This window comes from Neofelis nebulosa, chromosome 14 (genome assembly GCF_028018385.1).
Source record: "Neofelis nebulosa isolate mNeoNeb1 chromosome 14, mNeoNeb1.pri, whole genome shotgun sequence".
In the NCBI taxonomy this organism is placed as follows: Eukaryota; Metazoa; Chordata; class Mammalia; order Carnivora; family Felidae; genus Neofelis; species Neofelis nebulosa.
In genome coordinates, this window is record NC_080795.1 from 74210913 (window position 1) to 74223895 (window position 12983).

At 45.3% G+C, this 12983-nt stretch overlaps 1 protein-coding gene across 4 annotated transcripts in view; it reads right to left on the minus strand.

Moving 5' to 3' along the window:
• Positions 1-12983, minus strand: part of DNAAF11 (dynein axonemal assembly factor 11) — a 79576-nt gene that overhangs the window by 36203 nt on the left and 30390 nt on the right. For 3 of the 4 annotated variants that reach the window (XM_058699102.1, XM_058699104.1, XM_058699105.1), the window contains exons 6-8: positions 10218-10403; positions 6845-6922; positions 1281-1346 (exon numbers count right to left, since the gene is read on the minus strand). In XM_058699102.1, coding sequence (XP_058555085.1) covers positions 1281-1346; positions 6845-6922; positions 10218-10403 — 330 coding nt within the window. The remainder of the gene's footprint in view (positions 1-1280; positions 1347-6844; positions 6923-10217; positions 10404-12983) is intronic. The other variant, XM_058699103.1, reaches the window with a different exon arrangement.

Consider the following 12983-nt stretch of genomic DNA (forward strand, 5'->3'; position numbering starts at 1 on the left):
AATGCAAGTAAATTAACAGTTTGTCAGGTAGAAATCAGAAAGCGCGAAGAGGTGGGAGGAAGTGCTGGGGTAGGGGTAGGCACTGTTTTACATCGGATAGCGGGGCACAGGGGCCTCCGTAATGAAGTGACATGTGACCAGAGGCCCGTAGGAAGTGAGGCAGCCAGCCACGTGGGCACCCAGGGTGATGGCGGTGCAGGCAGAGGGATGCGTGGGTGCAAAGTCCCGAGGCACCAGTGTGTCTTGAAAAGGCTGGAGAAGTGGAAAGACCCTATACGTGGACCCTGAAATCAGACGCATGAAGGACAGTGAGCCGAAACCTACAACCCTAAAGAAATGAGGCAGGGACGCAGCCAGGGGAAAAAGTGTCTGCTGGAGGTAAAAAAAAAAAAAAAAAAAAAAAAAAAAAGCTGCGGGGTGTACCCCTGGGTCTCTAAGAGGGGACTGGAAGGCGGGGGCCACCACCCGCCGCCTGGTGCTTACTGTCACATCAGAGTGATTTGGAAAAAACAAGGAGGAATATAAAAGGACAGCGGCAGTAGGGAAAGCCGAGGGGCCCGTGGTATCAGCGTTAGGAAACAGCAAAGCTCTGACAATTATGTAAACTAGGCCTGAGCGGCAGGGCCAGGGTGGCTCAGTTGGCTGAGCTTTAGAGTCTTGGTTTCAGCTCAGGTGGTGATCTCAAAGTTATGGGGTGGGCGAAGAGCCTGCCTGGGATTCTCTCTCTGTCTCTCTGCCCCTTCCCCCAGTTCATGCGCCCTCCCTCACAAACAGGATTTAAAAAATTAAAAGTGGCTCAGTTGGTTAAGCCTCTGACTTTGGCTCAGGGCAAAGTCAGGGCAAAGATCTCACAGCTCGAGAGTTTGAGCCCCGCGTCGGGCTCTGTGCCGACAGCTCAGAGCCTGGAGCCTGCTTCTGATTCTGTGTCTCTTTCTACCTCTGCCCCTCCCCTGCTCATGCTCTGTCTCTCTCTCTCTCTCAAAAATAAATACACATTTTTAAAAATTACAAAAAAGATTAAAAGTAAATAACTAAACTCTGCCTTCCAAACAGAAAGTCCAAAGTTCGTAGCCCTGGGATTAGGGGTTTATTTACCTCTGCTTTTGTTTTCATTTTCATGCTTTTTAAAATTAGGGTAAGTTCTCGGGCTTAAAAAACAAAACAAAACTTCTTCGTTTGGCAAACCAAATTCCATTACAAAATACTTCAGGACTCAAGACATGGCACTGAGAATGACACCAGAGAAGCCATTAAGTAAACCCATAATAAAATGACTTTACCTATAGACAGCAAGGTCCAGGATGATCTGGTTACGTTTTTCATCATCTTTCAAGGAGAAGTCAAGTCTAAGGAACAATCAATCCGTTGGGGGGAAGAAAAAAAAAAGATGACGTCTTTAGCAATACTGTCCAGGTATCCCACCCCTTATCAAAAGTAAACTTGATAATAAGTATACACTAATCCCCGATGACAAACTTATTCTGGGAGGTGTTATTTAAAACTCTCAACGGAAACCTACAACACACGCATACATTATTTATTTACCTTGTTGAAATGTGAGAATCCTAAGGCAAACTACATACAAAAAAAGTAGCATTGGTGCAGAGATAGAGACATCTGGTGGTTAAAGCTTTCTTTTCGATTTCATTCAAGTTTGTTAGAAGCAAAACTAAAACGCTGGGATTGTTTATGGGGAAGAAAATGTCATATCTGCCTCCCTCACCCAGCGTTCTATCCCTTCAGTTTTAAATAGTCCTGTCTTCCTTCTTTCTCCTTGCCATCTTTTTTTTTCTCCTTTCATTGTTGACCTTTGCACCACCTTGGAAAATGCTGAGACACTGCCCATGATCTAGCACCTCCATATAGACGAAGAAACAGAGGTTCAGAGAGGTTGACACAGCTGGGAGGGCGGCCATGTGAGCCTGGAGAGGCAGGATTTCAAAGCCCTACATCTTTCAACTATACCGCACGGCTCGGTCTGAGGTATAACTTCCATAGTGTCAACATACCATTCAGAATTATTCGGCTGGTTTATTTTGAGCATTTCACTTGTCATACCATTCTGTAAAGTATATAGTAAAACAATATTAAAGGATGTATGCTAAATCGTTTGGAACAATTTGGCCATCAGCAAGATGTCTGTGTGGGGCCGTCCCTTTTGGTGCTTTCAGTGACCCGGCCATGCGGGACTCCTTCAGTTGCTCAAATGACCCATCCCTTTGTGATCTCCTCTCAGGAGCTTTCTTATGTGCCGGTCCCTCTGCCTTGATTGCTTATGCCCCAATTGTCCAGCCAGCCAACTTGAACTCTCTCTTCGCAGATCATTTGAAAGGTAATTTCAGAGAGGTTTTCTACGGTAGAGATTGCTCTTCACTCCCTCACGGTCCACCTCCCCTTTCTCCACAGTAATAGGACCCCTGATCTTAACTAGGAACATGGCCGTGCAGAATAAAGGTGACACTTTCCTGCACCCCCCGCAGCTGGATATAGTCATGTGATTTAGTTTCCCGAAGGACAGCATTATATGGCACTCTCCAGGAATTTCCTTAAAGAGAGGGCGCATGCGTCCTTTTCTCCCTCTCTTCTTCTTCCTCCGGTTGGATGGAAGAGACTATGCGAGACCCAGCCATGAACTACAAAGACTACTTAGCAAGCTACTGCAACTCTCCGGGCAAGAGGCAGATGACACGTTCTAAGGTGGTGGGGGATGGCGTTAGTGAGAAGCCGTGGATTCAGGTGATATTGAAGGAAGAAATTATAAGGTCACTGATAACATGACAGAGAGAAGAGTCAAGGATGAATCCAAGGTGGATGCTTGCTACTGAGTTGGAGAACGCTGGGGAACGAGACGGAAAGTGATCGTGGGGATAGAAATTAGGACTTCTGTTTCTGTCATGGTAAGTTTGTAATACCTATCTTATGATCCCATGGCGAGGGCAAATAGCTCATTAAACATCCAAGCCTTGAGTTCAGGGAAGAGGTTGGATCTGGTTGTAATGTACAGATGGTGTTTAAAGCCATGGAATTTGGTGAGAGCTTCACAGAGTCAATGTGAAACAAGAAGGCAGCTGAGGAGTTGGCCACCACTTAGGTACATCACAAAGAGAATCTGGCAAAGCCTATGAAGACGAGCAGGTAATAAGGTCAAAGAATCTGAATCAAAGGGAAGAAATTGCTTTAAGAAGGAAGATGATGATCAGTTTGGTCAAATTTGCTGGGTCAAGTACATAGGGCCCGAGATTTTATTTTTTTTTTTATTTTTTATTTTTTTATTTTTTTTATTTTTTTTTTTTTAATTTATTTTTGGGGCAGAGAGAAACAGAGCATGAACGGGGGAGGGGCAGAGAGAGAGGGAGACACAGAATCGGAAACAGGCTCCAGGCTCCGAGCCATCAGCCCGGAGCCTGACGCGGGGCTCGAACTCACGGACCGCGAGATCGTGACCTGGCTGAAGTCGGACGCTCAACCGACTGCGCCACCCAGGCGCCCCAGGGCCCGAGATTTTAAATGATGTGACTGAACATAGGGATAATGTGACCACGGAACACAAAAATGGTGTGACCATGGAACACAGAGACGATGAGAACACAGAACATGGAGATGATGTGACCATGGAACACGGACATGATGTGACCATGGAACACGGACATGATGTGACCACGGAACATGGGGATGATGTGAACACAGAACACAGAGATGATGTAAACAGAAAACATAGATGTGAGGTGAACAGAGAACAGAGAGCTGATGTGAACATATAGAAATGATGTAACTACAAAAGTTTTATGTGACAGGATATGCAGACATGGTTTTAAGAAGGAAGGCGAAGTAGGGAACTGGTGACCGAGTCCAGGCATCTCCATGAGGAACAGCAGCTATAAAGGGGGGCAGAGAAATAGGGCTGATGCTGCAAGGGAAACTACAGAAAGGGAGCTTTCTTATTTTTTTGTTAAGATGGACGATATCAGGGCACCCGGGTGGCTCAGTCGGTTAAGCATCTGACTCTTGGTGTCGGCTCAGGTCATGATCTCATGGTTCGTGAGTTTGAGCCCCAAGTCGTGCTGGACGCTGCTGGTGTGGAGCCTGCTTGGGATTGTCTCTCTCTTCCCACTCCCCTGCTCATGGTCTCTCTCTCTCTCTCTCTCTCTCAAAATAAATAAATAAAACTTAAAAAAAAGATACACGATGTCACAACATTCATATACTGATGAGAGCAATTTGGTAGGAGGGAGAGAAGTGATCCGGAAGAGAAGGAATCATTGCAGAAGCAAGTCCTCTACAGGAAGAGGTTTGGGATCAGTCCACCAGCAGAGAGAGTCACTCTAGAGGGGAAGTCCACCCATTGCAGCAGGAGGCAAGAGAGTATGTGGACAGGTCCAGGGACACTGGTAAATTGGATGGGAAAACTTCTGATTGCTTCTGTTTATGGAGTAAGAAACAAGGTTCCAGTCAGGACCACAGAATGGAAGTAAGAAGGGAGCAAGCAGTGTGAAAGCAGGCTACGGGAAATCAGAGGAGTGAATTACCCAAGACAGTACACTATGATTGCCGGAAGTCCGCTAGAGATCTATGGTGGTAAATTTACAGTAAGACCGGCAGGCAGAGTTGAATGTTTTCTTCCAGCCTCACGAGGGCAAGTCCAGCAACAGATGGCATGGTAGATTTACATAGGGTTGAGGTTACGAGAGAGGACGCGGGAAGGAAAGAGGGACGAGGGACTTGAAGATGCACGTCAAGGACGAATCTCTGAGACGAACCATAAAAGCACAGCGGAGTGACAGAAGATAAGAACACGAGGGGAGGGGGGAGGCAGGCAGAAAACCAGCAGACTGAACAGATTCCTGTTCTTAATGGGGCTTCTGATTGTTGGGAGTGCAGGGCACTCCCCGGGAGCACAGGAGGCGGTGCCCGGTGGGACACTCGAGGGAAGATTCTGGAGGCGGAAGAGATATAGAAGATGGCAGATATGAGAATAAGAGTGGATTATGTGGCTGGCTGAGGGAGGGAACCATGGCAGGGAGTGAGACAGTGGGGCAGGGGAAAAAGCAAGGCTTTGGTGGATTGTCTACAAGTAGGACAAAGTCACATGACCAGTGATGGGAGGAGAGGCAGAGGAGGCAGAGAGAGAGAGAGAGACACTTGTTCGGGTGGGGGGTGAGGTGGGGGGGGGGGTGAACATGGTCTTCTGCAGCGGGTGGGGCAGAGGGCGAGCGTGAGGGCTGGGCAGGGCTAAGCGCACGACGGCAATAAGGACAGAGGTGGTATTATCTAGATGGCCCCGGCTCCAAGGGGGCAGGGAACTTTTAGGGAAAGGGAAGAAAAATGGTCTGAGAGTGGCTACCGGGCTCAACTTTCCTCGTGGTGTATGTACGTGGCGAGGGAGAATACGGAGGGCAGCCGTGGAAGCAGAACCCTGAGTTTCCCTTAGTGAAAGAAGATAAAAGGGACGTTGAGAGAGAAGGTCGAGGATCGAGGGTTTGCTGACCAACACATGCTCCAGAGGGCACAGAGGCAGGGAAGGAGGGGTCAGCAGCGGGGAAGAGAATGAGGTGTACAGAGCCACAGGGGACGAAGTTTCTGGTGGTGACGGGTGACCCAGGAGGGCAAGGAAGGGCGATGACGGCAGGATGGAAGGTGGTAGGAGGAGGTGATGGGTGTTCAGTTCTTCACAGAACGCCCCTCAATACGGTTAGCAGGAGGGGCAGGTAACGTGGGCAGTGTGGTGGGGGGAGAGGTGGTCTCACCCGGGGCCCAGAGGGCTCTGAGGGTCTCCCTTAAGCCCCTGCTATAGGCTGAGAGACAATCTTCCCACTAGATTTCTGAGCTCAGTGAATGCAGACACCGGCCATCTTCACTGCCATATCCTCATGCTTAGTATCGTGTCTCAGGCTACGTTAATTTCTGCAGGAGAGAGAAGGGCTGTGTGTGTGAGGGGCTGGTAGATATGAACTTGATCACGGAAGTCACTAGAGCTGGGTTAGCACGAGCAGGTCAGTCACACCATCTATGAGCTACGTGGCCTTGGACAAGCCACTCTACGTCCCCCAGGCTCAGGCTTTGAACCTCTGAGAAGGAAATACTGCCTGGCATGTAAGATTGCCACGCAGATGGAAAACACGACGCCTGGAAATGATCAGGACGGTCTCTTTATCCTGGTCCTGGTGTCGAAAACGAAGTACTGAAAAGAAACAGGCTTCGAGCAATGAAATGAAGCCAACGAGATTTAGTCCAAAGGCTTTTTGGTCGGTATTTTGGCTATAAATGGCCTTTTTTGGTTTTTTTAAATTTTGCCTGCTTTCTAGTTTTAGATTTTAAGACAGCCAGATAGGGCGGCCATCATTACACTTGAGCATTTCCAGGTCGAATATTTTCCCTCTCTCATTAACGTCCCTGAAGGATCGCCATCAGTTTCTTTCCTCAGCTCTCACGCGCTTTGTAGATGCGTCCCAGAGCGTCCAGTTGAGGGACACATAGGAAAGGTACCAATACTCTCAGCCAGCTTGTTCGTGTGGCGCTTTACAAATTAATGGACATAACAATAATGCACGTGGAATTTTCAGGCAGAAAAGCGTATAGGGCCCAAAGTTTCCGCGGATACATAACTAAGATTCCCATATGTCAAGATCATTTTCTGAATGCCAAGAAAATGAAATATAACGTTATGCACTCGAAAACATCAGAGATGTTCTACTCTCAACTATGCGCAAAATGACATTCTTATCGGGCTCCTCGAGCTTGTGAAGAATGCGATATATTCTCCGCGAAGCAAACCCGCAACGGAAACCATCATCAGGACCACCCCCATGCGCTTGACTTCTTCAAGCCTCTCTTTGGCCTCACGTACTTGGGGTCATTCACATTCAACGCTTTTCCATCTTCAGTGATCAAAATCCTGGGTGGTTTCACTTTCTTCTTCTTTCCACTTGAGATGGGAGCAAAGGGCAGTGGGGAGAGAGAAAAACAACGTAAAAGGAATATTTTTGTGACACAGTTTAAGAAAAATCGATCAGGCATTTGTGAATACATGAATAATTCACCGTTATGAAGTCCATTCTGTTACTCCTATGCTGGGAATTGACAGGGCAGATTTCTTTATGATCGTTATCTATATCTTTAAGGCAAAAATGTGACCTAGACAATTTGGCAGTTAATTCAAAAGGGGGGAAAAAACCCCTCTTTTTCATGAAATATCCATGAATACTTAAATTAATCTATTTTATGCATGATTTACCCAGATAACTGTCTATTCTCCATTGGCGGATACAGCCTCTGCTTTAGTTAAAGTTTTAATTTTTAGGGGTGCCTGGGTGGCTCAGTCAGTTGAGCATCTGACTGTTGACTTTGGCTCATGTCATGGTCTCATGGTTCATGAGATTGAACCCTTCGTGGCTGTCAGCACAGAGCCTGCTTGGGATTTTTTCTCTCTCTCTCTCTCTCTCCCTGCCCCCCTCTCTCCCAAAACAAATAAATGAACTTTTAAAAAAATTATCATTTTTAAAATGCCAAGTAGATTCGACTCTATAGAAATAAAAATACCAGTACATGAGATTCTACATAAACAAATGTCTATCACAGAATTACTCATAGTGGCAAAACTCTGGAGCTATGAGGAAAACCCATCAACGGAGGAGTCAGTGGCCTAACTATATTCATGCTATGAAATATTTTGCGGTTGTTAAAAACACGTGTCTGCTCTTTACCTCACTGGTCTAAAAAGTGGTAGAAAATGTTGATGGAGGAAAAGAAACAGTGCAGATAGGAAAGACTCATGAGATAACATGAAAAATGTAGAGCGTAGTCCTAGCTATTTAAACATCAGTGAAGATCTAAAAAAACCTAAAAAGGCCTGTATGGACAAGCTCTACAAAACCACATGGAGGAATGTGTGTAGAACTGTAGGCAAGTCTTTGCCTTGGATTTCCATTCTTCTAATCCCGATTTTGGATAGTGAACTGTATATGAAAATGTAAATTTATTCACATTTTGCTGCATTTGAAGCTGGTTCTCCTGGTCCAGGTAAGTTAATGTGTCCACGTACCACATTAGTCTCCATGACGAGGACAATCCAGGGGCATCCTCCAGAAGGGGCAAACATCGCAGGGACCCATGGGACTGGGAACACCACTGTGCACTTGCACAGAGTGGCTTGGTCTTCTATCCAACCCAGCTGTATTTTTTTTTAGGCTATCAGGGAGAGGAATTTTTTTTCCTGGTTTCAGGCTCAATACAATGTATTATACGATATACTGTACTATGTATACATTTCATGCATGCATACATATATAGATATATATTGCATATACATGGGTGTATACGTGTATATATGTTGGAAATACAATACATATTATATACAAACATGTAGAATTTCCATTGCAGAAGGTTCTTAAGTCTGCAGAGTACTTTACATTTATTGGCTCCTATGATTCTCTCAACCACACAGTGGAGTAGGGAAGGCAGGAAGAGAATCCCTGTTTAACAGACGAGGAAGGAGTTGAGGAGAAGTTGGGTATTTGTCAACATCGCACAGAGAGTAAGCAGCTGAGTCGCCACATGGACCCACATTTTCTGATGTTTTCTGATGCTCTTCCCAAAGCACTGGGTGGCCTCACCGTATACAGACCGCCAAATTTTACAAACAAGCATTTTGGATAAAATTCAATTCTCGTTTTTGTACCTCCCTATCTAGCTACTGAATAAAATTGTATGAAAGCAGCAGAGATTGCTAATGGTTGTGTTCACTCTTTCAGTTTCTTGCTCGCAGGTGACAATCACAGGGAAAGACACTGGGCTTCACGCCTGTAACTGCCGTGCAGACGACGGTATTTCAGAGCTAAGTGATCCCATCCCCAAGCACATGAATTGTAAGCATTTCCGTAAGTGATACATTTTACGTACTAGATTTGAGCGATGACATGAAATGGAATGACACCGAGTCGAGCTTTTAAAAAGCTTCCCTGACAATCAGCATAAGCGTTCGAGCTTCTAACAAATCGTCAAGTTCGATCTAAACAGTTTCAGAAGTGAAAGCGTGCTGCTGAATGTCCAAGATGGTTGTACTGGGAAAACAATGCCTCATAAGACTGCTTTCTAATTTTGCAAATTATGAGACACAACGGAACTTATTCGTCCCGCAAAGTGGCCTTTCCCTCGGTGCCATGATAATCAGTATCTCCAACCCGGGACATCCCTACTGCTTGATTCGTTGAAAGTTGTTAAAAAAAAAAAAAATTAAAGACATCCAGAAGCACTATCAACAATAGCCAAAGGATGGAAAGAGCCCAAATGTCCATCGATGGATGAATAGATAAAGAAGATGTGGTGTATATATACAATGGAGTATTACTCGGCAATCAAAAAGAATGAAATCTTGCCATTTGCAACTACGTGGATGGAACTGGAGGGTATTATGCTAAGTGAAATTAGTCAGAGAAAGACAAAAATCATATGACTTCACTCCTATGAGGACTTTACGAGACAAAACAGATGAACATAAGGGAAGGGAAACGAAAATAATATGAAAACAGAGAGGGGGACAAAACAGAAGAGACTCATAAATATGGAGAACAAACTGAGGGTTGCTGGAGGGGTTGTGGGAGGGGGGATGGGCTAAATGGGTAGGGGGCACTAAGGAATCTACTCCTGAAATCACTGTTGCACTAGATGCAACTAATTTGGATGTAAATTTAAAAAATAATAATAATAGGGGTGCCTGGGTGGCTCAGTCAGTTGAGCATCCGACTTCGGCTCAGGTCATGATCTCACAGCTCGTGGGTTCGAGCCCCACATCGGGCTCTGTGCTGACAGCTCAGAGCCTGGAGCCTGTTTCAGATTCTGTGTCTCCCTCTCTCTCTGCCCCTCCCCTGTTCGCGTTCTGTCTCTGTCTCAAGAATAAATAAACATTAGAAAAATTAAAAAAAAAAAACTTAAAAAAAAATAATAATAAAAATAAAATAAAGGTATCAACAAGGAGAAAAAAAACAGAAAAAAAATTAAAGACATCCAAACAAGACCCTACGTAAAATGCCATAATTCATGACATCCTAAGGAAGGCAGTTTGATATTAACAAATGTCAGTAGACACAATTCAACAGGAAGCTGAACTTAGAAGCCAAGTCAATTAAGTGATGGCTAACAGAGATTGAGCACAGAGAAGGAGTAAACCCTGTGCAATCAAGAAAATACAGTCCATAGCAGGGCATTGCCTCACTGTGGAATACCTTAATTTTTCTTGGTCTTTCCGTTGTTTTTCCATATGCCTAAGTGTTTCCAATCTAGATTCAGGAGTAAACAAAGAGGGCTTGTTCCAGAATTCCAGGTCATCCTCATTGTCCTTGAATCTCTTTTGGTTGTATTCCCCTTCTTGTCCTTCCTGGACATGGTCTTTGTGCTCTACTGAAAACGGGCTAGGAAAGAACAAAAGACGCACAGAGCATGTGAGACCAGTACTGGATGTCTGAGTTTCATCCCAAATGCCGCCCCTTCAATCTCTTACACGTTTTTCTTGTGTTGTCTTCGTACCTTTGAGTGACAAAACACATCTGAAAGAGAGCCAACGTAAGCCATGCTGGATGAACGTACTGTCCCAAATGGGACAGGCCCTCATCATCTAACACGAGGCATAGTGCAGTGATCGGATGAGAAGCTCCCAGGCTGGGGGGATGTGAGTCACCTGCGGAGCCGTGTGAAGGGCACAGATGCCTCGACCTGCCACCAGAAAGTCTACTCAATAGACGTGGGGTTGGGCCCTGGAATCTGTGTTTTATGACAGCTTGCAAGAGGTTCTGATGATCAAACTCAGAGACCACTGGGCCTTCCCAGGCACCCCACTTCCAGTCTGGGCCTCCTCAATTCCTGCCTCCACACTGCTCCCAGAGGAGTCTTTCCAACAGGCAAATTAGATCATATTAGTTCCAGGTTCTTTAATGATGCTCTCTCTCCAAAATTCTCCAGTGGGATATATGAGATTCGAGGTATGGTCTTTTATGGACAACTTCTGATTTCATAGCTTTGTATAGGAACAGTGCTGTGTGCTCTTTTTTTATTCATGTTTTGTGGGTTGCCAAAGAGTTCTATGGTGTCTCTGACATCAAACGGGTATATGAGATATTCAACAGTCATTCAACGTGGATTCGAGAAATATTTCTTGAGCATCTCCTCTGTGCCTGGCACCAGAGATCCAAGCCTAGGCAAGACAGACAATGACAGTCCTTTCAGGAGATCCTATTCTAGCAGAGCAAAAATGACACAGTTCACATAGTAAGCACTGGGGAACAGTGTTCCTCACCTCTCCCTGCAACATACACTCTATTTCGAAATAACATTGCATGAAAAAATCCACATGAAGCCTTGAGTACCAAGCATGGCAAGCAGGAAGCGCTCACTGAATGTTACGTTTTGTTATTGTTACTGAAACGAGATAACACAAAAGGCTCATTTAGTTGACCTTCAGATAAGATGCTTTTTGAAGGGATAGACCAAAAGTACTAGAGCATGAGGTTTAAACAATATAAATAGAACAGAGAATAATATCTGCTTACATTTTTTTGCATATTACAAAATGTAACTAGTTTAATAAGCAAAATAATGCAAACTCTGAAAATGAATACTTTGCCATATAGCTACAGTTCTCTATGGTGTTGAAAAGGCAATCTATTAAGGGGATTTATAATATCCTATCACATCCTAGGTAATCACCACTGAAATAATTGGTTCCATTTCCAGTTAAAAAAAAAAAAAAGAAGAATTTGTTTTTGGGGGCGCCTGGGTGGCTTAGTCTGTTAAGCGTCTGACTTCGGTTCAGGTCATGATCTCGCGATTTGTGGGTTCAAGCCCCACGCCGGGCTCTGTGCTGACAGCTCAGAGCCTGGAGCCTGCTTCGGATTCTGTGTCTCCCTCTCGTTCTGCCCCTCTCCCCCTCCTCCACTCACACTCTGTCTCTCTCAAAAATAAACATTAAAAAAAAATTAAAAGGATTGTTTTTTGCTGGAAAGTGACTAAAGGGTTCACTTTTCTATTTTGTAAAATGTAAATAGATAATAATACACATAAACATCATTGCACTTAATAAAAACTATAGAAACATCAGCTAAATAACTTAAGTCTCTGAAGGCAAAATGCATGGAAATGTGAGCAGCCAGGTGACAAAACAGACTGATCTCATCAGGATACAAACAAACAATGGGCTCTTCAGCCACTTCCTTCACATCTGTGCTCTCAGAACTCTCTTCCCACTCGTGAGCACATCCCACAGCCCTATGGTCCCTTTTAGAAGAGTCCCATCTCCGCTAACACTCATTTTCGGGTATTAGAGGCCTACAATTTAATTTATTTTATTTTAGACAGAGAGAGAGTGAGCGGGGTAGAGAGGAGAGGGAGAGAGGGAGGGAGAGGGAGAATCCCAACTCACACACTCAACGCAGAGCCCGACTCTGAGTTCCATCCCACACCCTGGGATCATGACCTGAGCTGAAATCAAGAGTCTGATGCTCAACCGACTGAGCCACCCAAAGGCCTACAGTTTAAACAAAAATTCACTTACATCCAAATCGAAGCCCTTGCCCTCCCTCTCCAAACCCCTTACCCCTCACCTAGCTCATGACTGGGCTGTGCACGGGGAGAGGGGCACGGGCTACGCCAACCCCCCTTCGCTCATCTACTCCTTCCCTCTGTATCCCACCTCGCTGGCTTCTTCAGGTCCCCCCGACTTCAGAAATTTGGGCCTGGGACAATGGATGGGGAGAAGGAGGCAAACATCTCATCTGACACTGATGCTCTTACACCTTGGCACCTGGCTCCCTTTCTAGGGCCGATGCCCAGTTACCGGTTTTGTCTTCTGAGCACATTTATTGGTTCTCAGAGACATTACAATGGCCTTCCAAGTACACTGTTCCCTATCAGAGCGACCAATATACTACCCGGCTGGTCATTTATGACAACTCAGCTTGGGCCACTGACAGTCCACCCCACGGTCCCTCACTGCCGCT